The following is a 27,179-nucleotide window of genomic DNA, read 5'->3' on the forward strand; positions in this document are numbered from 1 at the left end:
ATTCTGAGGGATAAGATGAACAAATTATGGAGTCCAAATAGAACCAACTGAATAGTGTTTTCCATAATTATGATTGGCTTTCTAAGTTCTAATTCTAACCCTCACTATGAAGTATGCACTGTGAAGAGGTTTTTAATAGGAAAAAAAACAGAGGCTTAAAAACTAAAAAAATTTTTCATTACATAATCCTAATCCGCTTGTCCACCATCTCGTACCACTTGAGGTAGTCCCAAAACTTAAAAAAATGGAAACAAATTTGATGTGTCACTAATATTAGAATAAAAGAAAAAAGTACGTTAATAAAAAAAAGAAAGGACAAACATATGAAATGTGCAAAACTTTCCTTGTTTTGTGAATTCTATCATGTGAGAGGTACTTACAAACAAAGCATATGCTGCTGCATCAAAAAAGGCAGAACAAATGTAAATCAGTATAGTTCACTCAAGCATGAGCACCGATCAAATGGTTACCAAAACAAACACTCATATCCTCAGGGAGCATGGCTACAACAGAGCACATGCTGTTTCATCAGCAAAGGAAGATCTATTCTATATCAGTGTAAATTACCACCAATCTAGTGGCACAAATAACTGAAACACTCAATTTCCCACCCAGCTTGGTTTCCCGGTTCTAAGGGGTCGTCTCTGACTTGGAACTGTCATTGCTGATCCTTTCCTTTCCCTAAGACTGTTCCCGTCTGGAGCCTCCTTGGACTTTTTTGCTTTTAAATCATTTTTAGTAATATGGCGTGGAACACATTGTGTATGTTTGTTCTGAACCGAGCTATGATTCTTCGGAGCAGATGGTCGTTCTGCTTTGATCTTGTTTTTATTTCCAATCACCATATCATTATCTGCAAACAAAAACGACCAAATGCAAAGTTTAGAGGACTTCATGGTAAGCAAACAGATTGTATGTAAACCAAAAAGGATAAATTAGAAAAGTTGATCATATGTAACCTGAATACAACCTAGGTAATGCTGCTGTCTCAAGCAGCACATATGGAACTGAAATTGTTTATGGTAATTTCTTCAATCTTTCAAAAAGAAACATCTTAATGATTCTGGAATTTAGCCAAATATAATTAGATCTCCATCACTTTAAGGGGTTCATTCATTGGAGATGAGACAAGCCTCTGTAATTCCAATGAAGCTTGGTTGTGCAATGACAGACAAATTCGTGCTACTGAAGAATATCATAACAGTTAGAATTCAGTATGCTATAATTAAGTGTGTATGTGTGTGTGTGCGCCTTGTACCATGGATCATCAGCATACTAAACAACAAGCTATCTCCCAGAACCAAAAAGTATTATCATCAAGTACCCCATCCTCAACTATTCAGTTTTACAGTTTCTGTACAATATCTGTTCATTAAGAGTATTATTCTTAAATGGATCCATATTAAGTTTATGAGAGCTATATCATGACATCAATCACTAAATAAGTGTAAACCATACAGCCTGATTGCATGAAATACCTTGATATGGATAAAGACGCAAAAGAAATTACCAGGACTGGATAAGACAGCACGCGGGCGAGGGATTGAGCTGGCTCTAATATTTTGTTTATTCTTCTCTTCAATTTTATTCTCCTTTGCTCCTATCAATAAGATAAAATCAAATGTAAAAAATGCAAGATATACCACAGAAAGAATCTTCTTCTTTTTTTCCCCAAAATAAGTATGATAGACAGAAATGGCCTTTTTATTGCCAGTAAGCATATGAGTTTGTGACTAACCTTTAGCTACAGATACCGATGGCATAACTACACTCTGCACGTAAGATTTTGGAATTCTTGCAACAGTGGGTGGAGAACCGTCTTGGAGCTCGTTAACTGTAGATAAGAAGAATTGCCAAATCACCCGATGACCAATGAATCCTCAGGTAAAATAAAAATAAAAATGAGATGGATAATTTTATCATAGCATTAAAAAGGGTAAATAAAAGAGGAAGGGAAGGAATGCTTCTAAAGTGAGAGAGTTTTTGAAAGAATGGTATCATTGTTTTAGGACTAAGGATTGAATCATCAACTCATTATAGGAGTAAGCTGAGGCTTCTTTTGTCTGAGGAAAAACATCAGTAAAGAGGTTTTTGCTAAAACTTTTATATCATGAGTTCACAATGATGAGAATGAACAGAAATACGCATTCCAATCATAAACTGATCACCTAGCAAATTGCACACTGAAGTCTGATGATAATAAACTACATTCTTTCTCATTCCAAAATACTTGGAATGTGGCATGAAACCATTTTCTTGACCCTACCATTAATGTTTGATCACAGTTCTGAAGACTGAAGAGTATAACCATTGATACTATTGGAAGAGAGAGCTTAATGCCTTAATATCTACAGAGATCATGAATTTCAATTTTCTTCACTCTTCTTTTTATGTTGGATGTTCAGTATTACAAAAGGAATGAAGTCAAACTTTAAGTTCTTCACACTTTCTTCAACTTGACAACCGCAAAATTTAAGAACAATATCAAGTACAATACGTATTTCAAAGCCAGAGCTACGATTCTGGGCAATAAGCAAATGAACAAAAAATTAAATACCCCAAGAGTAGAACAAACCCAATTCACCAAAAAAGGAAGCAAGAAAACAGTTCCAATATCACCCAAGCATTGGATGATGAAATATATAAATATTCAAACACCCAATGTCCAGTATGCGCCAATCAACAAAACAGGTAGCTTCAAAAGTACTATAACTCATTACCCAATGAATAACAATACACCAGGACTGCAAAAGAATTAGGAAGCAAAGTTTTGGAAATTTGATATATTGTTCTAAACTAGGAAACAAAGGATGAAAGAAAAACCTGGAGAACAAAAATCAAGAACGACATGTTGATCATCTTGGTCTTGTTGTTGCCTGACCTTCACCTTCGGGTACACTTTAAGATTCCAAAGAGAAACACAAGACCCATATCAGAACAAAACCATATTCTCTCTACCTTCTAATAAAAAAGTCCAAAAAAGGAACCCAAACAAAATAAAGCAAGCAAGAATGAACGAAACATGACAAACCCACTTCTTTATTTCCTTGTTCCTCTTCTTCTTTCACTTCTGAGAGCTTGTTCAGTTCTTAATGGAAGTATGGAGTGAAGGGTCCAAATGGGTTGGTTCTGGAGCATGAAATGAATGGCTGTGAAAGTTGGGATTGTTCAAAAAGTTTGGACTAAAATACTAAATTGCTTTTCTGGGGTCTCTGTGATTCTGTAATTGATTGATGGAAGGAGGGACGTGCAAGGAATCATCATCAAGTCAAAGACCCTGAAGTACTGTGTTAGGCACTTGGCAGTCCCAATCGGGAACGCAATTGACCACGCTTTGCCAAATGGAATTGTCAACGCAGCAAGCAACGCCCAACGGCTTCATTTGGCCTCGTTGTTTTTTATGCCGATTGTAAATAATAGAGCAAATTATAATTTAGTACATGTTATCTCAATTTAATATCTTAATTTTAAAAATTTATAAAAAAAAATACCTCAATTTTTATTTTGTATCAAAATAATACTTTCGTTAATTTTTCTGTCAAATGTATTTTCGTCTTTCTACCTACATTTAAAAAATAATAATATTTTTAAAACTTTTGAATAAAAATATTTCTTAAAATAATTAAAATAAAAAATTTTCTTAAAGAATTTTTTCCCCCTCCCCCTTCCCCAGCCATGCCCCACGCAGCACCACCCCCCAGCCTCAACCACCCAATCCCAGCCCTCCCCCACCCATCCCCTCCCCTTCCTGCCCCCATCAAGCCCCTCCCAACCTGCACCCAGCCCGCCCCCACCCTTCCCCTCCCTAGCCTGCCCCTGCCCATCCTCCCCCTCTCCCTACCCTTTCCCCCTCAGCCCCAGTCCCGTCGCACCCCCCCACCCCTAGCCTCGTCCACCCCCTACCTCTCTCCACCCAACCCAATCCTCCCCGACCTTCACCCCTACCCAAAACCCCAACCCAGCCCCCTCACCCCCTTTTACCCAACCTGACCCTCCCCTGCACCCCAATTTTTTTAAAAAAATTTTAAATTTTTTAAAGAATTTTTTTATTCAAAAGTTTTAAAAAATATGATTATTTTAAAATGTGGGGAAAAAGACGAAACTATCTCTGTCATGTCAGCAAATAACGGTTTATTTAACAGAAAAACTAACAAAGGTACTATTTTGACACAAAATGGAAGTTGAGGTACTTTCTTACAAGTTTTCAAAATTTGGGTACTAAATTAAAACAACATGTAAAATTGAAGTACTAAATTGTAATTTGCTCGTAATAATAATATGTATTGTATTCAGGGCACGACATGTCGTTTACAGCCTCTGTCACATATATCTTGTTGAATCCGGGATAAGTCAAAGTCGGTGCTTCGAATTCAATTCCCCAGTAGTCATTTGCATGGTGTGGTTGTAATCAATTCAAGTACGTCTGGAATATTTTAAGCACCCATACTCTTGAGAATTTATAACTCATGCGAATTCTCTATCATTAATTGATCATATGGATACTATAATAAAAGACCGGGTGTATCCAACTCTTACATCATAAATTCTCTTCTCAGTTCTCCATCAATATTCACTAAATAGTTGAGACCTACCACAAAGCAAAATCAGACATATACTACAGTGCACATTATATATGTTCACACTTTTGAATCCAAACATTAAATAGGAGCATGAGTGTTTACCAACAAGCTTCCCAAGTGGTGGTGTTTTTTTATTTTTTTTACACAAATAAATAATCATACTTCAATACAACTCAAAGTTGGAAGTAAGGACCAAAAAGTTGAAAGTAACAAGCAATGACTTTTATTTTCTTTTTTTAAAACAATTATTATAATATTATGTGACATAAAGAATTCTAGGTATTCATCTTCAAATTAATTAGCAATAAAAAAAATAATCTAAAACTCTTGTAAGCTATTATATGTAAGATTACAATTTTTCAATATGAAAACACTCCACATTTTTGCATGATCTTTACTCGTCTCATCCCCATCCTCATCCCGACACCAAGGTTAAATAACAATGGAGATGGTTTATATAATGGACAATGTTATTTGGTTCAACTATTTTTTGTTAAATTTTTTATTCTCAATTTAATGCAATGGTGTAGTGTGCATATTTTGTGCCACATAGATTAAGAAAAAAAAATTCAGTAAAGGTCTGGGATAATTAGAATTTTTCTTATATAAAATCGAGTTCATATAAAAAAAATAATATATATATTTTATTTAATATAATAAGGGTAAGATTAATAATTTTCTTATCATAGAGGACAAAGAATATTATCTTAAGATATTTGATTTCATATATGGATCGCATTGAACTTAAACATACATATTGAGAAACAAACAAACGCCTTAAAGGATTTGGGTCAGAAAATTGATAGACTTTCGTGTTTGGTGTTCCAATCTCCTTCTCATATAGCCAGTTGTATCCAATTTGATATTTATGAGTCATTGATTATCTTGGAAAGTACTTAAAAGAGCTCACATTACTTTTATAACTGTCAAAAATATTTTCAAATTAATAAAAACACTTTTAGTTGAGTTTACCGTAAATAAATAAAAGTGCTTTTAAAAAAGTTTATTGAAAATGTGTTTTCTAAAAAAGCACTTTTAAATATGTTTGCATGAACCACTTATAATTTTTTATAAAAATTTGTTTGTACTTCTTAGCAGAAACGTTTTTAGTAAAAACACTACTAAATGAAAGCGCTTCTAACAAACAATACCAATAACTTGCTCTTGTTGATATTAATAATCTTAAATTGGTTGTCATCCTTATTAGATGGATCAAACATGGCACAGAGATATTCCATACTCCATGAATCTTCTTCTATATCGATATCGATATCTATATCTTACTTGCAGCATGTGCTCTATAAATAAAAAAGGGCTTAATATATTCTTTTCATTTGGCAGATATGTGTCAAAGCTTTCAATATTTGTTTCTTACTTCTTAAAGTTGAAGAAAGGCCGACTTAGTACAGCTAAATGCACCCCCTGCATTTTGATATCTTATAAAATTGGGACTTCAAGCCACATCATGTAAATAGTAAACAAGAAATAAAACTATTTGTACCATGGACAACACATCACTAATAAAATTGAGACTCACTTCTATATGTGTCTCACATTCAACATATAATTATCTAGGCTTAATTATCGATTTATCACCCAAAATTGTAACTCATTCTCACTTTGCCACCTGAAAGTTTTTTTGTCCCAGATTACTATCATCTGTAACTTACATCCGTGTCTCATTTTACCTTGTTCCGTCAACAATTTTGTTAAAAATGATGACCTAACCGTTAATGCTGACGTGACGCACATGTCACATCTTTTCTTGTATTTTCTGATTTTTTTATTTTTTTATTTTTATAAACTTTGAAAATTAATTAAAAATAGCTTCGAATTTAGAAAAATACACGAAAAATTCCTATTGACTTGCCTTCATTAGTACTAATTTACTATGGGGTCAAAATGCCAATTTTCCCTCTAAAAATTTCCAGAAAATTTGGAAAGTCTAAATTTATTTCTAGAAAATTAAAATACTTTAGACTCTTTGAAAATTCATAGGATAATCTTCCGAACTCCAAAAAATATGAGATTTACACCGTTAGTCTTCTAAAAACTAACAATACCTTTCTCCTGAACACTTGCTACCCAAAAGTCCTCTTGGTCTTAGAGGAAAATAAATTTCCCTATAAAATAAATTTTAGAAAAATTCTAGAATTTCTGTAAAGTCTCGAAATAATTCTCTAAAATAGACTTTTGGTAATTTCTAAAATATTTTTGAGAATTTTTCCAAGAGTTTACGAAAATTCTAGAATTTATTTAATTGAGGGAAATTTATTTTAATTTTTTAGAAATAAATTTAGACTTTCTAATTTTTTTGGAAATTTTTAAAGGGCAAATTGGTAATTTAACCTGATAGTAAATTAGTTCTAGTTAAGACGAGTCCGTAGGAATTTTCCGTGTATTTTTATGAGTTCGGAGCTATTTTTAATTAATTTTTAAAGTTTATAAAAATAGAAAAATAAAAAAATTAGAAAATAAAAGCAAAGATGTGACATGTGGCGCACATCCAGCGCGCCATGTCAGTATTAACTGCCACTGGTCATCATTTTTAACAGAATTGTTGACGGAACAAGATAAAATGGGACACGGATGTAAGTTACAAATGGTAATCTGAGACAAAAAAACTTTCAGATGACAAAGTGAGAATGAATTCCAGTTTTAGGTGATAAATCGATAATTAAGCCAAATATCTAATGTCACTCAAACTTTTTACAGAAAATATATTTTTACATATTGTATTAAAAATTTAACACTCATGTTTTGTGACCCTGTCTATATCATACTCACTTTTGTTTTTTTTTTTTTTTAATATCATAAACTTGAAATATGGTAAACATACAACTCCTTGACTTCTTACTTTAATAGAAAGTATACAAGTTTCAAATAGTTTGATTTTTTTCTTTTGTATGAGACAACAAATCGTTTGTAAAAATTTAAACTTTTGTCGTTTTAATTGTTAGATTTTCATTAAATGATTTAATACATGCATGTAATATGTGTATAATCACATTATCACACAAATTTTGTAATATATAATCACACATTAGATCTTGTAATGTGTGTATGATCACACATTTTTTTAACTTTTTATAATTGTGATATTTGAGAAAGAGGAACATAAATTGATACTCATAACAATGCAACAAAATTGTAAGGCAACTTGCTAGCCTGGTACAAACGTACAAGTTACAACTGATTCAATATTTTGTAAAGAGGCTTGTATCCAAGTGAACAGAGTCTTTGCAAATATCATGCATTTCAGGCTCCTCTGCATTAAAGCTTAAATATGGACCACCCCTTGGACCCCACTCTATATACACCTTATAAAAAAATTGAACTGTTATTCAATTCAAATCTAATCTAACTCAATTACTCTAATATGAAGGTAGCTCAGTCGAAGTTCATAACTTTCTTCCCCCCAAAATCAGAATCCTTTTATTTTTATTTCATACTATCCAACCCAAACCTTCTTTACACAGGGAATATTTATTCTCCGTTCGAGATTATTATTTTATATAAACCATTTTGTTCTCATTCTCTTCTGTTCAAACAAGTAAATAGTACTTAAAATAAAGCCAATGATCTATCATTCCCATAATAATAATTTATTTATTACTATACTATCAATTATACATTGTACTTCTGGACTATGGTGTAATTAAAGATACCCCTTGCCCCTGCCATGTACAGAGATGTAGGCCATCCAAAGCCAAAGGGGAGGTAAAAATCCCAGGCACCACTGCTGCACCATACAAAACCTGAAAACCACAAACCAAAACCCAAACCCAAACCCCAACTTTTTCAGAAAAATCATAGCTTCAAACACCAAGCTACAATCTTTACCTTCCAAGACTCAATCTTTACTCCTTTTTTGGGTATCTCCCAAAACCCCCCAAGAACACCTCTCAATCCTTCCAAGAACTGACATGATTTGATCTAGAAAGGAGACGAGCAAATGGGTTTTCTCTCAAAACCCTTTTCCAGTTTCCTCTTGTATTTGCTTTTGTTTTCCAATCTTGAGCTGATTCCAGTTGCTGAATCTGCTTCTGATTACACCTCCTTGGTCTACAAGGGCTGTGCAAAGCAGACCTTTTCAGATCCAACTGGGGTATACTCACAATCCCTATCAGCCCTTTTTGGGTCTTTGGTGTCCCAGGCCTCCAAGGCCAAGTTTTTCAAGACCACCTCTGGCAGTGGCCAAACCACCATCTCTGGCCTCTTCCAATGCAGAGGGGACCTCAGCAATTCTGACTGCTACAACTGTGTGAGCAAACTGCCACAAATGTCTGACAGCCTCTGTGGCAAAACCATTGCTGCTAGGGTTCAGCTCTATGGGTGCTACATCCTCTATGAAATTTCTGGGTTTGCTCAAATTTCAGGCATGGAAATGTTGTACAAGACTTGTGGGGGTACAAATGTGGCAGGAAGTGGGTTTGAAGAGAGAAGGGACACTGCCTTCACAGTGTTGGAGAATGGTGTTGTTAGTGGCCATGGGTTCTACACAACAAACTATCAACAAGTCTATGTCTTGGGGCAGTGCCAAGGGGATGTGGGAGACTCAGATTGTGGTGAGTGTATGAAGAGTGCTGTGCAGAGAGCTCAGGTTGAATGTGGAAATGCAATTTCAGGCCAAATCTATCTCCACAAGTGCTTTCTTAGTTACAGTTATTATCCAAATGGGGTTCCCAGGAGATCATCCTCATCTTCATCATCATCATCATCTTCTTCTTCTTCATCTTCATCAGGTAAAAGGGAATTTAGATTTGAAAGTTTGGATTTGGGGCTAGGCTTTTTTTTTCTTCTTAAAATGATCCAATTTCTGAAAGAGGGCTTTTGTTTAAGTTATAATAGTGTGTGTGTGTCTTAAGAATGGTTTTATTTCTATATTTGCATATTAGTGTTAATCTGATTTTGGATGTGCTTGATTGTCATAGGGTCAAATACAGGGAGGACTGTGGCTATTATTTTAGGAGGAGCAGCTGGAGTTGGGTTTCTAGTTATATTTTTGATGTTTGCCAAAAATTTGATGAAGAAGCATGATGGTATGCACACATTATATACACAGAATATGAAATGGACCTTTTTTTTCTGTTTTTTTTTTTTTTTAGCTTTTCAATTTCTGGTTCTAAATTCTAATCTGTCATGGTTGGAATGTGTTATTTTGTGCAGATTATTGATAGGAGGAGATGGGATCTCAAGAGACAAGCCTCTCTTTAAAGGTGGATACTTGCTACAATTTTTTTTCTCTCACTTTTGCTTCCTCTTCTAAAGAGAAAAATGGGGTTAATGTGAATTTTGAATCTTCTGTTAAGCAATTAGGGCATGAAATTGAGAAAGAATTTCTTTTTTCCCAGAGGTGAAAATTGGTGTAGGAATGAATGTTTGTCATTTTGTATGGATGAGAAGAAAAAACAAGAAAAAGAAATTAATGGGTAACAGAGTTTGGCTTCTTCCTTTATTTCTTTATTGTTTTTTGCTTCCCTGATAAAGCCATGTGAGTGCTCGTCTCTTTTCTCAGTTCTCCAGACCAATGCTTCTCCGATTTCTTCACAACTTTTATGCTTTTTAGAAAGTTGTAACCTCCCTCTCTCTTTTCTCATAACGCACACACTACAGAGTACAGACCTTTTTTTATTTAATTTAATTTTTATTTTTTGAGGTTTGGTTTTGTGTATTTTATTATTGGCTGACAATGACTGTGAGTCTGTGACAAAATTGTTTCACTGTCAATTTCATATTCATTTTAAATTTTTAATGCCATCCAACACACACAGCAGACAACAGTTTCGACGCGCTTTGGGCTCATGCACTGCTCCAAATTTGAAGCTTACAAGAAGTAGGATGACACATTATTGACACCAATCCATGGCCAAAAAATAAAGTTCACACTCTTTGAAATGCCTTTTCTTTAAGCTATTGAGGAAACTCCTCACAATCCAATCTCTCATTTGGTACAAAATGTTAAAATAAAACTACTTTGGAATCCGGATACGAGCATACTTGTAATATAACATGTATTAGATATATTCAGTTGTTTTTCTTTTTTGAACTCTCAAAAACGCTTTCGGATTAATAAAAATATTTTAATAAAATTTAGCATAAATAAATAAAATGCTTTATAAGAAGCAGGGCTAAATAGACCATAAGTTTATAGTTCCTCTAATGCTCATCATTTTATCATGGTGAGAGTTTAGTTTGCCTTTTGACAAATGCTTGGTTTTTTTTTTTTTTTCCGTGCAATGCTTTTTGAATGTTTTTTTTTTTTTTTTTTTCCATTCAATGCTTTTTGAAATGTTATTTGTAAAAGTCAAATTAGAGAAATTTGTTTGACCAATAATCCTAATTAGAACTTAGAAGTGGTATATGGGGCCGAGGCGCTTTTTGTATGATAGTATTTGGCTTTTTCTTTTGGATGAAACATGAAAGTATCACAGTCCTTGCCGTCTAATATTGACACCTAGACATTTGATATTTGATATAGACATTCTTTGGTAAGGAATTGTGAAGCTATACATTTGATTTGCGCAAGCAGAGGAAAAAGCAAAAAACCTAGACCCGAGATTTACACCTCAAAATATTGAAATCTTGTATACAAATGGATACAAATCATACAATCTCTCTCTCTCTCTCTCTCTCTCTCTCTCTCTCTCTCACGTTCAACATGTCACGTAATGAAAAAATTTAAATGTAAAGGTTGTATACATTATTTTTTTCATAAGTGATCACATGATTAATATGTAAAAATTATGAAAAAAGTATATAAACTCGTTTCATATAAGTTTTTCCTTATACAAGAATTTGCTCATAAAAATAGTACAATCAACAATGAGGCATAAGAAGGAACTTCCACTTTAGTAATGCATGGGGGTAAAAAGGCCCCAAGAGGCTACAATTGGTACTCTCTCATTCAGTGGGAAATCTTGGGTGAGTGTTTATAGATTTTATATGATGTTTAAGATGCTAACCGATAATATGGTGGTAAAGGCTAGCTTGTTGATGTGGTAGTTTGAGGTTTTTCTCCATCTTTTTTCATATCACTAAAAATAACCTAGGAGCTTGTAATCTAATGTCATTTCCCTCTTTGTGAGGTTTATAATTTAACCCATCAATGTGTGGGACTATGAATAATTGTATTGCTTCATTAAGGAAGGATTTCGTGAATAGTGACCATGAAAGCAGGGATGACAAATTTTTTTTATTTTTTTGGTCAGGAGATGACAATTTTGAACATGACACAATAACACAACTTGAATTCAATGTGAAGTTGTTAGATAGATAAAGGTTAGTCATTATTTGTGTGAACTTATAACTAACACGACATCTTAATTAGCATCGATGATTATATGGATTAGTTTTAGTTTATGAGAATTAGGAGATCGATCTACTAATCTTAAATTTGTAATGTACGAGATATGTGAGTTGATCCGAAACTTTGTAAGTAATAAACAAATTGAATACGTGTCAAATTATCTAAGACGATTACTTAAACAGATCAAGTTTTGATTAGCTTATATTCGAATCGAATTAATCCAAATAACACAATCCGACTCAATTGCCACCCTAGCTGCATGAAAGTTTGCATCTGGACTAGCTTGGCTTGTACAAGAAGAATTCTAAGCTCAAAGAAGGAAAACAGAGGTTTCTGAGAAGTGATTCCAATAGATATGATTATATAGTTTGTGGGGCATTTAATTAGACAAATGAAATCAAGTGTAAGCATCTTGAGCTTAATTTGCTGCTTAATCCAATTAATTTGAGGTCAAATAAACACACTCAGACTCATCAGCACTGCAGGTAGCATTTGGTTTTGGTGTTTCTGTGCGTCAAAGGATTGCTTATTCTTGTATGATTTGATTTGATTGATCAAACATATATTCACCATTTACATAAAAGGCCAAACGACAAAGCATATTGAGTGGACACTCGATCACTACTCCACGCTGTGAAACAAATCATGTTGTGTGTAATGACAGATCGGACATGGGTCCCACATATCTTACATGTACATGTACATGTACATGTCATGCACCTCCTCGTGTTACGCTCTTTGCTTGCTAGCTAGCTTTCATACAATAGGCCGGCCACTTTATAGTTTTTCTTCCCTCTAATAATGCTAGCTAGCTTCTTGGAGGAGTTCATCAAATCTCAAATCCCTCTTTCTCTATTCTTTCTAACAAATAATACCTTTAATTATTGTGACATATAAACTATGGTAAAACTTAATAGATCTTGGCTTCAAACTCCACCTCAAACAAATAAATTTAGAAAATTAACCCATTTTTATTTCCATTACAAACTTTCAACCTTATTTATAAAAAATTAAGATTTTTAACCCTCCAATATTACTTGAGTTCCTCTCAAAAAGTGCTCGAACCCCTCTCGAGTAGTGCTCGAATCCTATTGAGTGCTTGAGGGGTGCTCGAGCTCTCCACGAGCACTACTCGATGATCATATTTAATTGACTTAAATTTAGATTAATTTCCAAATTTCTCATTTTTAATCTATATTAAGATGACTCGAGTGGGGTACATTTTGTAGGGCAAACTGGATCCAGCATAGTGACCCGAAGCCGAAGGTTTGTAGGTCTTTGAATAGGGCTTGGGCCTAGCTTACTTGTATTAGATCAGCTGCCTCGGGCCTACCCATTTTACAAGCCTCTCACCCATTAAAAAATGTTCATTATAAAACCAAGTTTTCTTTACACATTCGCTCATAAAACTTCTGTAATTCTAAAGTGATTATTGTCGTAATCATTTTAATGCTTTATTGAAATATTGTGTTTTAACAAAGCTTCTAAATGTACCCCAATTACTTACTACCCTACTCCCTAAATTTTATTTTCTTTAATATTACATTTTTACCTTCAATTGTAAAAATAAACACAAATCAAGCCCTCTACCCGAGCCTCAGACACCCCACCCTACCTCCATCCATCACCCCGCAGGCCAACCCCACCACCCTCACTGACCCACGACCCCCTTGGCCCTCGCTCTCTCTCTTCGGCCCAAAGCAAGGGAGGTCAGCAAAATAAATTTGCTTCACTAGAAAAACATTAAAAACAAAAGGCTAAGAAAAACGAGAAAAAGTGGCAAACCAGTTAAATAAAGCATTATTAGAACTTCTCTTCACATGACCAATTTATTGTGAATGCTAGGATGTGGCATGCAAATACTCCATGGAGCAGCCCAATTCTTCCTGAGACAATCGATAACTACATAAATCTCTTTTGATCTGAATCCCTTATTATTTTTGTTACCAGCATTGAGAAAGAGTACCTCTCATTCTCTCAAGGTTTTGCCTTCAGCGGCTTTACATGGAGAAGTAGCATTAATTGATGCCTTCCCTGGCAGTGCAGCTCTGCTTGCCAGCACATGACACTGCTAACTATAAACCATGTTAACAAAGCGACTCCACCTCTGTATGTCTCTGGCATTTTCTTGCAAAATCTCATTTTAAACTATCAAAAATTCAAAATTTTCCATCTCCATCTCTAAAGCCGCCAACTTTCTGTAAATCTCTACCATCTTCTTGCCTTTAATTGCGTAAAGAAACACATGACTATCCTTTGGGCATTACTCAACCCCTCTTTATGTCCCATTGCCCTTTCTATCATCCCTCCTGTTCCTCACCAAAACAATTCTTTTTCATATAATAAAATTTTTTGGTCTGTGGCTCAGCTAATCAACAAGGAGTAATCCTTCCCTTAAAACTATGAATGGCAAACCTCATTGCATTGTGCAAGGCTGTTAGGAGTAACTTTTCCTTTAGGTGCTCCATCCTCTCATTGTAGCATCTTCATCCCACTTCTGGTGGCTGAACTACTGTCTGTCTGGAGGAAACTTGCTGACCATTATATTAAATATTATAAAAAAAAGCTACCAAATATCTCCACAAGTACAGCTACCATTAAAAAATCTATGGTATCTGTTCACATCCCTCACTATAATCTCCCTCTCCAACACTCTACCCATATACTTGAAAGCCTCATGACAATCCCTGCAAATCCTTAAATTCTTCACAATCCTTAATGACTTTCCAGGTGGTGCCGCACCACTTACCACCCCAAATGCTAATGCCAACTTCTCACTGTGATACCCGAGGACTTCCTTTTTCTCCCACTCCCCAACTTTATGCAACATCTCATCCAAAAGTGGCACATACCCTAATTTTTCTATCTCCTCCATCAACTCTGCCAATTTTGCATAAACCTCAACTGTTCTCTCGTGCCTTCTGTCCCCAGCCAAAAACACATGAACTTTCCCTCGAACTTCAATCCAACTCCTCCCACCTTCCTTCCTCACCTTCCTATCTTTCATCATCTTCCACACTTCTGCAACTTCATCCCACCTTCCGGCAGTTGATAACACATTTGCAACAATCACATAAGCTGAATCATCTTGCGGGTCAATTTCCAATAACCGATTAGCCATGCGCCTAGCCAAATCAGGTGCTTTATGATGCGCTGAACTTGCTAGTAATGAACGCCACATTGCAGCATCTGGCACAAAAGGCATTGCCATTGCAGTCCTTTCAGCATCTTCCAATTGACCAGCTCGACCCATTGCACCAACCAAACATGTATAATGCTCTAGTGCTGGTTCCAATCCATAATCTACCTTCATCCGGGTCAGCCACCAATCAGTCTCGGAAACCAAACCTGCATTGCAAAAGGACGTTAAAAGTGCTAAAAAGCTATATTCATCCGGCACAAACCCTTGCGCTTTCATTGCATTGAAAAGCTCAAGCGTGGAATTCTTATCCCCCTGTTGTGCATAGCCCGCCAACATTGCATTCCATCCCACATCATTCATCCGCGGCAAATTTTCATTAAAAACCTGTCTAGCATCGGACACAAGCCCAGCTTTCCCATATGCATCAACCAAAGCACTCCCCACAAACACGTCGGCATCAAGTCCCGTGACAACAGCATGTGCATGTATTACCCTACATTGCTCCAGCGCAGCAAGCTCCGCTGCAGCACGAAGTGCACCCGAAACACTATACACAGTAGACCCAACATCAGATGCTTTCATGTCAGCAAAAGCCGATAACGCCTCAGTGGGTCTCGAGTTCTGCGCCAACCCAACAACCACCGCTGCATAACAAACCTCATCTCTGTGAGGAATTTCACCAAGCACCTTGCGAGCTTCACCGGGCAGCTGACATTTACAGTAAAAATTAATGAGCGCGGAACCAGAAAAGGGCTGAGCTGCGACGCCAAGCTTGAAAGAAAGCGAGTGGAGGGCGAGGCCGAAAGAGAGAGAAGGGAGGGAGGCGCAGGTTTTGAAGAGGGAGGCTAATGTGCGCTGGTTGGGGAAGGTGGGGTGGCGGAGCATAGAAACGAAATGCTGGAGGGCTAAGTGGGTGTTGGAGTGGGCTGAGATCAGAGCCGTCCATGAGACCACGTTGGGGGATGGGATTTGGTGAAAGAGGCGAAGGCAGTGGGAGATGAGGTTGGATTTGGAGTAGAGGGTGATGAGGGTGTTGTGAAGGAAACGGTCAGTGTTGCCGGTTGTTATGGCTCGGGCGTGGAGTACGCGAGGGTCGGAGTTGGGTGGCGGTGGTGAAGGGGCTGCTGCCTCTATTGCTTGGATCATTCTTTCAAGGAAGTGTGATTGCTTGTTCATTCACCATCCATAGGGGTGTAAACGAGCCGAGTCAAGCCGAATACCACCGTGCTCAAGTTTGGCTTGTTTTAAATTTTTCCGAGTTTGAGTTTGGCTTGGCTTGTTTCTTATACAAGCCGAGCTCGAATGAGCTAAAAAAAAAATCGAATCTAATACAAACTCAAGCTGTATCGAGCTTATTCATATAGCTTGAGTTCGAACTGTATCAAGCTGTTTTTGGCTAGGGACATAAGGAAAGGGTTCAAGGAAAGGATTCAACTCAAGCTTGAGTTTGAATTGTATCGAACTTGGGCTGTATGAACTCAATACTTGGTCTGTTGGTCATTGCTTGCACTTGCAATTGAATAAGAAATTTGTAAAACTAGAGTCAAGTAAAAGCTTTTAACTCTTGAGTACCGCTCAAATTTTATTTAAAAATATTTGAATGTCTCTTAAACACCAGTTAAGGGTCAAATTTTTAAAACTTAAAAAAAAAAAGTTAAAATTCTTTAATGAAAACCAAAAAGGGATTTTTGGTTTTCATTAAGGTGTGCATGCTGAATGCACCTGTGTGATAATGTGATTAGTATGTCATAATAACTATATTTGTGGCCACCACACAATGTGATTCTCTATATAATTTGCTTTGCTTCTTTTCAAGCCTGGGCTTGTGTCTATGCTAGACAGGTTTTTAATGATAATAATTTGCTGAAGGATGAATGTTGTGTATGGAATACCATGTTGGCGGGTTATACACAACAGGGGGATGAGAATGCAATGGAAGCTCGAGGGTTTGTGGCGGATGGATATAGCTTTACAGCAATTTTAACTTCCTTTTGCAATGCAGGTTTGGTCTTTGAGACTGATTGGTGGCTGACCCAGATGAAGGAAGATGACTAGATTATGGGTTGGAATCAACACTTGACATTATGCGTGTTTGGTCAATTGGAAGAAGCTGAAAGGGTTGCAATGACTATGCCTTTTGTGCCAGATGCTGCATTGCGGCGAACTGGCGATCATTGCTATCAAGTTCAGCACTTCAGCACATCATAAGGCACCTGATATGGCTAGGTGCATGGCTAAAGGCTAATTGGAAATTGACCCACATGACAATTCGGCTTATGTGATTGTTGCAAATGTGTTATCAAATGCTAGAAGGTGGGATGAAGTTGTAGAAGTGCAGAGGGTGAAGACAGAAAACTGGTGGAGTTGGACTGAGGCACGAGGGAAAGGGTTCAAGTGTTTTTGGCTGGGGACAGAAGGCATGAGAGAACAGATGAGGCTTCTGCAAAATTGACAAAGTTGACGGAGGACAAAGAAAAATTAGGATTCATGCTGTTTTGACAATGGGTTGTTGCATGAAGTTGGGGGGGGGGGGGGGGGGGGGGGAACCGATGAAAAAGGAAGCATTCCGGTATCACACGGTGAGATGTTGGCATTAGCATTTGGGGTGGTTGTGGTGCTGCACCACCAGGAAAGTCATTAAGGATCGTGAAGAATATGAGGATTTGCAAGGATTGCCAATGAGGCTTTCAAGCATATGTGTAGATAGAAAATAATGGTCTGCAAGATTTCTCCAGACAGAAACTAAGCCACCAGAAAGGTGGGGATGAAGTTACTGCAATAAGGTGTCTCCATTCATAGGTTTAAGGGAAGGTGATACTCCTTGTTGGATTGCAACTCCATTAATCTCTTTTAACGAATTGTACCATATAACTTGATACTAATCCAATATCTCATTAAATAGTATTCAGATTGATTCTTTATTAATCATATTGTATACGCAGGCATCACAAATTCATGTATACACAAATCAAAATTCGCTTGATTTAAATGCTAGCAAGATCAAAAGGAAAAAAAAATTAAAATAAAAAACGAACTCATTCTTCATTGACACCATTCTTAGCATGTAATTGTAGTGATGCTCTGTTCCTTCTTGCAAGCATGTGATTTGGAATTCACATTGGCATGAGATGACATTTCAAAACAAACCCAAAAAACTGATAAACACACCACCATGACTAGCTAGTAATTTGCTACTGATTATTGTCGATTTGTCACCACCCAATTGCTCAAAAAGCTCAAAGATGAAGGAGAGGAAATTTTGGAATCAAACCCACATGTTAAAATTGTAAGAATTATGCCTTCCAATTTACCAACAAAGAAAAATTGTAAGAATTAGAATATAACAATAACAAGGGCAAATATCTGAAAAATGAACATATCCATAGATGAAAATATTGAAAAGAAGAGGCCTTGTTCTTCTCTGAGCGAGTTTTACTTGGTAGGGGCAGTGCCGAGGATGTTGGCCTGCTGCAACTCGAGCTCGATGAACTGCTGCTCGCGGTCCATTCCGATGATGAGTGGGACCCCCAGGATCAGGAAAGTCGTGCCGACGATCCACGCCGCCTTTCCGGTGCTCTTCAGCAGCTTCATCGTCACGAACGACGCGTCGTTCGCCACGCGCTTCGACTGCTGTACGATCGCCGACTCTGAGACCCTGGTTAGAAGACCCTGTTCGTCGCTGCTGTTTCGCAGAGACAGTCGCTTTTTGCCCTGAGACGCCATTCTAATTGCTCTCTGCCTTCTGTAAGTAACCGAGTGTTTGTCTCTCTCTCTGTGTGGAAGGAGAGGTTTTGGTTCGGGGATTTAGGGTTTTGGAAGCGTATAGTTAGTTGGACCAACTTTTACGGGCCTTGTTAATAATAATGGGCCCTCAACAGCCCATTATAAATTTAAAATAACTTACTACCATAATTTAATAAATAGTGTGGGTCCTACATAATTTCCACAATATCATAGATCCTACCTTCTGTATCAGTTCGTAAATCTACATCCTAATCATAAAAATGTAGCGTCAAAATTTAATTTATTTATGTCTGCTCTTGATTGTATTCTCTGGCAGCTTGAGCCCCCTGTGAATTTATTCAGGACGCTCTTTGCTAGAGACTTTATGTACTCGTTCTTGAGCTCTAATCAAATGTAATTTCATTTATAAAAAATTGTATTTGTTAGGATCATAGTTAGTAAACAGAATGGAAAAAATATGTATAAAATACATACGTGTATTATTTGGAATAAAATTTTTTATTTTTTAAAAAAGGCGAATACTACATGAAAAATATGGCATGATACGTGATAATACGGGAATAATATGTATTTAATTCAAGATTAATAAGCGTGTAATTGAAAAATACGAGATTAATATGCATATAATTGAAAAATATGTGTATTCTATGTTTGGATTGGAAAATATGAAAAACTTCGTTTTTGTTAAAAATACATACGTGTGCGTATAATATGTGCATTATACACAAATTTACCAACTATGGTTAGGATATAAAAAATATGTCAAAACTTATGAGTTAAAAATATATTTGTATCATATCATATCCATAAATAAATAAAGTTTTTCTTAACGTCTGTGAATCGTCCATGGTGATTCGGTACTACTATTTCCATAAGTCTGCTAAAAGATTAATTAACCTAAAGAAAAATATTGTATTTAGAGAAGATTTCATTGATCTCTTCAAACCTCCCCTAAGGACTTGATGCACATGTAAATCCCACTGGGCAATGCCCATTGATCTTAAGCCAAGCAAAGCACCTACATGCTAAGCATGGGAGGATAACAACACCAAAAATTTTCTTTCCAATTGCAAAAAGCAGAACACAAATGCTAGAACTGTGAAAAAGTTAGGTGTAAACTTGTGAATAAAATTAATCAACGAGTATAAAACCTCTCTTTAAATATTGCAAACATGAGAATGGTAAGTTGAGAACATTTTCCACTTCAAAGGATTTGGATATGAGAGTGTTCATGATCACATCCCTGTTGTTATGCCCACCCTTAATCCCAAAGCCTCTGCACACAACCAGAGACGTATTGCACACCCAAGGAACTGAAACAGTAAACCCCAAACCAATGTCTTTCCCTCCACCATAACTTCCATTGCCCAACACCACATCTTTGTATGCTCGGGAAACCCCAGAGACGTACTTCCCCAAAGGCAAGTTTTGCTCCAGAATGGATGGAACAGAGCCATCCGGGTTCAAGATGTCAGAATCCGAATGAAGGTTCACCACAACCGTGCCATGTTCCGGGTGAAGCCGACTGCTGAGAGCTTTCAAAAATGGGGAATGTGGATCCCATAACTTGTGAGGGAAGATATCTTCGCCATCATAAGCATCAATGAAGATCATATCATACTGACTGGTGGTGTTGAGAATGAACTCCTCAGCATCGGATTCATGCAGGAACAGCCTCTCGTGGACGCCTTTCCACAGAAGCTCATCCATGGTATCAGGTTTGGAGACAGCACGCTGGCCGGATTGAGTCATAATTGAAAAGGCTGGAAACCCCATAGCCTGAACTGATGCTGAGATAACAAGAGGGTCGATTTCAACTATGTCAACAACAGCACCTGAAAGTTTGGAGACCAGCAAGAATCAGCACCAAGAAACAGAAGATAAAAATGGCTCTTCAACTTCTGACTACCATTAACAACCCAACTGGAAATGCAGCAACAGAAAAGGAAAGTTCATAGCTACCTTGAATTTTACTAGCCAAAAACAATGGTAAGCTTCCCCCACCATGGCCAATGCATAAAATACGCATACTTTCGTTCCCGGTCACCACATTCTTCAAATCGTAATTACAAGATGCTACACTAGCCAACCCAACTGATAGCATACTCTTAAGATCTGAAAAACAGAATCAACACACCAAAATATCATTCTTTTGAAAGCGAAAAGGAACCAAATTTGATGCAATCATTAACAACACATACTGAAATGCTAGATAGAAGTTCAATCACAAACCAATGTGATGCAAATTGGATACTATTGTAACAAAATGTTGGATAGAAATTGAATTGGGTATTAAATTAAGACAAAACCTAAATCAAATCAGCAGGATAAAAGCAGGGGCGAATCCAGGATTTCTAAGTAGACTGGGCTAAACTTAGCTTACCAAATATTTTTGTCATAAAATAAAAGTTACACATAATTAGGAGGGACGTAATGAGCCTTACCCATTAAAATGCATATCTAAACATAAAAAACTACACAAAAAAAGATAGTATAACAATAATTAAACATGCAATGTAAATATTATATAAAGACTATCTAAGTTGGGCCCTACATTTCTTCACCAAGTAAAAATATCAATTATCGCTACTATTAGAAAATTCTCGTTCAATATGGATGATCATATAATTAGCAAGAAACTTATCCTCTATCTTGTTTTGAAGTCGATTTTTAATAAACTTCATAGATAAAAATGCTCGTTCTGTCGTTGATGTAGAAACATGAAGATTCAACACCAGACAAATCAATCTAATAATCAAGTGGTAGTCTTTTGCCAACCCTGTTTCCACTATAGTTGACATAATGTAGCAATGGAATCAAATATTTTGAATTTTTCTATTTTGGCCCTTTTGTCTTTTGGGGATTGGAGGAATTGGGAAGGGAGAAGGAAACAAATTTTTTATGAAACTTTATTAATTCTTTGTTTAATGTTCAGCAGAAAAAAAAAAAATTTTATTTTTTGGTTAATCTTTCCACATCCAACGTGACTACAAGTCTACAAGACTACAATGATGGTTAAGCACAACAAACATAAAAAATAGGTACTGAACTCTTTTTTTTTGGTCTGAAAATAGGTACTAGGCTTAAAAAACAAAAAAAATCACCTGGGCTGCAGCCCAGGCAGCCCATAACGTAGATTCGCCCATGGATAAAAGGGTTTACTACATGAATCATGCACACTGAAATAGTGGATAGAAGTTGAACCACCAAACAATGTGATGCAAATTTGATACAATTGTAACCAAATCTCAGCTAAAAATTAAATTGGGTATAAAATTAAGACAAATCCTAAATCAAATCAGAGGCTAAAAGGGTTTACTTACACGGAACAGCCAAACAATGAGGCTGCTGCATAAGAGCGATAGAGTCAGGCTCCGAATGGCGATAAGCAGCCAATACTTTGACTGTGCTTTGTCGAGTATCGTCGTTGAAGCGGAGAGCCCGCCATTGATATCCGAGCACTCTGAACCTCTCATTGTGTTCGTGAGATTTATGTATTTGTGCATACCTATGCTGTAGCCATCTCTCTGTGGTTGACCAGTAAACCTCACTGGGTTCGGACGAAGGGTAAGCGACGACCGAAACGACGCCGTTTCCTTTGTCGGATGTGGAGCGGAGGACGGTGTGGCCTTCGAATTCGGTCCCCCACCATTCGGAGGCGTACGACCAGTCGCCCTCGTCCTCGATACGGCGTCGTATTGCGGTTGAAAGGTTCCGGAAGTTCTTCCATTTCGCGCGTGACACAGCTCTGCGCCACATCACCCCCCAGAAGTATAAACCCCTAGACGGTTCCACTTCCCTCTGTTATGTTTTTCACAAGTCGGGGTTTTACTGTTTGGTTCCAGTAATAAGGGTAGACATATTCCGGTTTCCGGATAGCCTAAACTCTGTATAAAGACGTGCCAATCACACCCGAAAGTTTTATCACCACACCCCTACACAAGGAAAAATTTAATGAAACTTTTTGCTAAATACTCAAACTACCTTTAAAATTTTCTTGGCCACAAAAAAAAAAAAAAACTACCTTTAAAATTTCTAATAAACTATTCATAACCCCCTATTTTGAATTTGATTAATTCAAAACTCTCACCTTTAATAAAACTAATTCAAAACTCCCTATTAGCGACTTAATCTTTCCCAAAATCCTAGGTCAACTAATACTCAGCTAGATTTGACCCTCATATTTTCTAATATTCCAATTATAACCCTTGAGAATATATCAAGCCACATTTCAGATTTAACTTCTCTGTCCTCCAACCCGAGCCTTTTTCTCTTTTGTCACTTTCTCTCCCCACGCCTTTAATTTGTTCGACGATATCGTCGTCATCTGGCAACTAACGGCAACGAAACTAGTTGGGTTCTCCTCGCCTCTTCCTCCTCTATTTATCCATGGCCTTCTCTTTCCCAGAAAACTCACATAAACCCAAACCCAGCCTGAAGTCCGATCGTCATCTTCAGCGGTGACTTTGAGATTCCGACGGCACCGCAGCCGCTCTCCACTTCCAGAAGCTTCATCTCGATGTGGTGAGTGTGATGGTGGTCTCCAATTCTCCAATTGACCACCGTGGACGGCGATTCTGGGGGGTGGATTGAAGTTATTCTGGTCTCATTCTTCTCCCCTCGACATGCTATCTCTATTGGTATACAAGTTTGGGTTCAATTGCTTCGAATTTCAAAAGCCCTAATTTGAAAACCCCAACCCCTGCCGCTGTCACTTTTGGATTTTGGGGCTCTAACCACCCATGGTTAAGGTTTTGGTATTAAAATGCTCCTCTCTCTGAATTCTTTATGTTTGTTTAATCAATTCTTTGATTTGGATACTAAAATTGAAATTCTTGTTCAAGTTATCTAGCCTCTAGTTAACTTGTAGTTGACCATCATCATCATGAATCATACATGTCATGTTTGGTCCTTACAGTTGATTCAACCTAGCAAATAAGACTTGCTTTTAGCTTATATCTGTCTAACTTGGTATGATTTGCTCTCTACAGTGTAGCTGTAAATATTTTATTTTTATTCAAATCAATATATCTGGCATTTTGAAACACTGAAATGGTCTCATGGGCATTTTTTCGTGAAAATTTAGTTTCAATTTGTGAAATAGTTTTAGTTCGTGAAAATTCAGTTTCACTTATAACTATGTTTTGTATATAATTATAGTGTTATGTTTCATTTCTTTTTTATTGAAATTGTTTTATTATTCAGTTTCAGTTAGAATTTGAAGATTTGAGGATTTGAAGTTTTGAACATTTTGGTTCAGTTTCAGTTTCAGTTGTAATTGAAAAAATACTCAAAGCTTTGTGATTGTGTAACTATTTTTTTTTAGTGTTTATGTGAAATTGTTTCATTGTAGGTGTAATAGAATGTTTAAGCAGTGTGACGGTATAATTAAATTATTTTTTGCAGTGTTATTTTTTCAATTTAGTTACAATTTGAATATTTATTTTGAGGGAATATTCTATTTTCAATTTCAATAAATATTTGATTTTCAGTTTCAGTGTTTGATTTTAGTTTTAGCAAAATATTGAGTTTTAACAAAAAATTCAGTTTCAGTGACGTAAGCGCACCTCAGAAAAGTAATTTAGGATTATAAGTTATAGGGGGTTTTGAGAAAGTTTCTAGATGGGTGGAGGTTTAGGCAAATTTTTTGGGTGGTTAGGGGATTTAAAATTACGGACTATAAAAGTTCATTTTTTTTATTTATGTTAAACTTTACAAAATTAAGGAAAAAAATGGTTAGTCTTGACTCATGATTAACATGGTAAAGATTCCGAGTGTCATGATCTTTAATATCTCACATTGAAAAATAATGTTTTGTTCTAGTATATGAACTATTGGCACATTTTCCTTACAAGTCCTTTTTGCTTCAAGAAGGTCTACCCATAGTTCCTATCAATGGGTATTAGAACAAGTTTTCCAATGTAATTGAGCTACACTCCACAAAATATGGGATTTATAAACTAAATTAAAATGAACATTTGTATTATGTTAGTAATAACTAATAAGTAAATGAAAGTCGCCCTTAAAGGAAGGAAATTGCTATAATAGTTATAGAACTATCTTGCCAATATTGAAAGAGTGGGTCAATGAGGACATTGGGTACGAGACATAACAACAGCGTGGTGTAATGTTAGGAACCCAATATCTCACACTGGAAAACTAAAACATCTTGGTCTAGTACACCATTTCCTTGCAAACCAGGTGGGCACATTTGCACATGAGTTGCATTTCCTTCAAGTTTAATTTTGTTTTCAATTTTAAGAAATTCTTCATTAAAAATAGGTGTACAATGGTTATTAAGAATTTCAACTTGGGTGTAGAGATCAACTTCTTAATGGAAATAAAAGCTCTCTTACAATGTGGTGGGAAGCCTATAGAAAAAAAAAAAAGAAAAAAAGAAAAAAAGAGGGACAATGTTTTGATAATCTACAACCAATTGCCTTACACAATACACTTCCTCTAATTAATGTAAATTATGAGCTAAAGGGATGTGCCTAATGAGATTTAGAATTTTAAAAAGGTGTATTCAATTGAGATTTTAATAGATTTTAAAACAGTTAATAGACTCTTGCAGATTTCATAGATTCTATTAATTTTGACTGAATTTTATGGAATCCATCAAAATTTAAGGGAAAATATTGAAATTCAACCTTTGTTTTTTGAACAAAATCCACAATTTAATGAAATCTTTTAAAGTTAATGAGTTTTTGAATATATTTTATGAAATTTTTAAAATTTTAAATTAAATACATCAGTATTTATATAGAATCTTTAAAATTTTGAATTGAATACAGCTAAATTTCTACAGATTTTCAAATTCTTTTAAAATTCATTATAATCCCAATTGATACAAAAGTCTTTTATAATTTTGATAAAAATGTTGCCAAAAGAAGATTTATTCTATTATGAAACCTCAGCAAATTTCATTTGCCCAAAAACAAAAGGCAACAAATTTCATCTTTTATCAAATCAAAATATTTTTGGTATGTGAGAGGAGTTACATAGCAACCAAGAAACTTTGGAGAATTCAAAGAAAGTTGGAAACTTGGAAGCATCGTGGTGGCGTACATGTTAAACAATTGAAAAATTATTTTATATTATCGTAACACTGTTATATAGTACATTACTTAATGGGTCTTGACATCTTGTCAATAGGCCAATCAATGCATGTACAATGCAAATAATAAGACCAAAATAGTGAATGCATAGTGTTGTATGAATCAAACAACTTTTTGAATAATTAGGCTAAATAACTTATTATTAATATGAGTAAATGATGAATTTATATTTTTATAATATATTATTAATAAGTTCATCTATATAATAACACGTGGACTGTATTTTGTATTATGGTATACAAAATCATTTATCAAAACAACAAAGAATATGAAAAATTTTATTTAATAACCTTTTTAAATACCCCTAAACTTTTTTGACCCCTTATTTTCAAAACTAACATTTATAACCCTTTTTAACTTAAAATACCCATAATACCCACCATATAAAACCTTTTTTTTTTTTTTTTCTTCCCCAGCCAAGCACTACCCCCTCCCTCCTCAGCCAACCACTGCCCCCTTCGCCACCACACCCCAGCCGTCGACGCCCTCATCCTCCGCCGCTGCAGCAGCAAACCCAGCAAAATTCAATGAAAAAAACTTACGTCGTCCAGCAAAACCAAAAAAAAAAAAAACTCAGAAAATTGTTGATTCTTTAAAAGATCAGGCCCATTAAAACCCAGCAATGGAGAAAAAGAATATGCAAAATTTTCAAATTTGGGTTTTTGGTCGACACATGGTGGTGCTATAGAACTTAGTGGATAATGCGATAGACATGATCCTTTTAAATACACAAAACCCAGCAATGGAGAGGAAGAAGATGCAAAATTAAATATATTATTCTCTCTCTCTCCCCTTCCCTGCTTACCCATTTAGAAAAAACACCCATATATGGGTTTTCGATTTTTATTTTATTTTTTAATTTGGGTTGGGAGAGAATGGGAGAGAGATAGAGAGAGGAGATGATGGATCATTGGCCGGTGAGAGAGGTCACTCTCTATGACTGCTGCAGGAAGAAAGTGGAGGAGAATTTGACTGTTGCAGGAAGAAGGTGTAGTAACTTGTGAAATTTTTGATGGATTCTGGCGATGTTTACATATATAAATGGATATTTTGGTATGAAAAAATGTAAAATGGTAATTATTGTAAGTTTTGGGACGGGGGATCAAAAAATTTTAATGTATATTTAAAAATGTTTTTGAATAAAATTTCTCAAAAAATATTGGGAAAAAAAATATATAAACGACGAAAGAATGAATTGTGAATATTCCAAACATAGGACATATATAGGAAATAGGATGGATGCGTAGAACAAGAGTATCCAAAGAGTGCTGCTATTTGCACACCCT

General features: G+C 35.9%; 3 protein-coding genes and 2 pseudogenes across 6 annotated transcripts; 1 reads left to right on the forward strand and 4 right to left on the reverse strand.

The window, feature by feature from the left end:
* Positions 1 to 348: 348 nt before the first annotated feature.
* LOC147293760 (uncharacterized) lies at positions 349 to 3,269 on the reverse strand. 4 transcript variants are annotated; one of them, XR_015120336.1, is made up of 6 exons: positions 3,036 to 3,269; positions 2,824 to 2,898; positions 1,739 to 1,834; positions 1,511 to 1,600; positions 971 to 1,185; positions 714 to 853 (listed from the first exon to the last, which is right to left on the reverse strand). XR_015120336.1 is itself a non-coding variant. In XM_086231715.1 (5 exons), coding segments are annotated over exons 1-5 (516 nt in total). In that variant the 5' UTR covers positions 3,037 to 3,234; the 3' UTR covers positions 349 to 599. The 4 variants fall into 4 exon arrangements, 2 of the variants coding, with proteins under 2 accessions (XP_086087841.1, XP_086087842.1); XR_015120337.1 differs by having other exon boundaries at positions 751 to 853; positions 960 to 1,185; XM_086231715.1 differs by lacking the exon at positions 971 to 1,185 and having other exon boundaries at positions 349 to 853; positions 3,036 to 3,234.
* A 4,987-nt stretch (positions 3,270 to 8,256) lies between these two features.
* Positions 8,257 to 10,031, forward strand: PDLP2 (plasmodesmata-located protein 2). Its single transcript, XM_086231713.1, has 3 exons — positions 8,257 to 9,325; positions 9,515 to 9,622; positions 9,750 to 10,031. Exons 1-3 carry the CDS (start codon positions 8,536 to 8,538, stop codon positions 9,755 to 9,757), a joined length of 906 nt encoding a protein of 301 aa, XP_086087839.1. The 5' UTR covers positions 8,257 to 8,535; the 3' UTR covers positions 9,758 to 10,031.
* A 3,705-nt stretch (positions 10,032 to 13,736) lies between these two features.
* On the reverse strand, positions 13,737 to 16,177 carry LOC147293762 (pentatricopeptide repeat-containing protein At4g33170 pseudogene; annotated as a pseudogene).
* A 2,138-nt stretch (positions 16,178 to 18,315) lies between these two features.
* Positions 18,316 to 18,823, reverse strand: LOC147293763 (mitochondrial import receptor subunit TOM9-2 pseudogene; annotated as a pseudogene).
* Positions 18,824 to 19,906: 1,083 nt separating this feature from the next.
* LOC147293764 (S-adenosyl-L-methionine-dependent methyltransferases superfamily protein) lies at positions 19,907 to 22,534 on the reverse strand. The gene is made up of 3 exons (XM_086234060.1): positions 22,099 to 22,534; positions 20,738 to 20,890; positions 19,907 to 20,610 (listed from the first exon to the last, which is right to left on the reverse strand). The coding sequence occupies exons 1-3, from the start codon at positions 22,532 to 22,534 to the stop codon at positions 19,907 to 19,909; spliced, it is 1,293 nt and encodes a 430-aa protein (XP_086090186.1).
* Between the last annotated feature and the right edge of the window lie 4,645 nt (positions 22,535 to 27,179).

The sequence above is a fragment of the Dryas octopetala genome, chromosome 2, assembly GCF_963921425.1.
Source record: "Dryas octopetala chromosome 2, drDryOcto1.1, whole genome shotgun sequence".
In the NCBI taxonomy this organism is placed as follows: Eukaryota; Viridiplantae; Streptophyta; class Magnoliopsida; order Rosales; family Rosaceae; genus Dryas; species Dryas octopetala.

Coding starts and splice junctions, on each gene's coding strand:
- LOC147293760 (XM_086231715.1), bottom strand. Junction 1,601..1,738: donor ATCGGTATCTGTAGCTAAAG/GTTAGTCACAAA, acceptor TCTTATTGATAG/GAGCAAAGGAGAATAAAATT. Junction 854..1,510: donor TGCTGTCTTATCCAGTCCTG/GTAATTTCTTTT, acceptor TTTTGTTTGCAG/ATAATGATATGGTGATTGGA.
- PDLP2 (XM_086231713.1), top strand. CDS start 8,536: ATGGGTTTTCTCTCAAAACCCTTTTCCAGTTTCCTCTTGTATTTGCTT. Junction 9,326..9,514: donor TTCTTCTTCATCTTCATCAG/GTAAAAGGGAAT, acceptor TGATTGTCATAG/GGTCAAATACAGGGAGGACT.
- LOC147293764 (XM_086234060.1), bottom strand. CDS start 22,534: ATGTGGCGCAGAGCTGTGTCACGCGCGAAATGGAAGAACTTCCGGAAC. Junction 20,891..22,098: donor TCATTGTTTGGCTGTTCCGT/GTAAGTAAACCC, acceptor TCTGTTTTTCAG/ATCTTAAGAGTATGCTATCA. Junction 20,611..20,737: donor TTTGGCTAGTAAAATTCAAG/GTAGCTATGAAC, acceptor CCAAACTTTCAG/GTGCTGTTGTTGACATAGTT.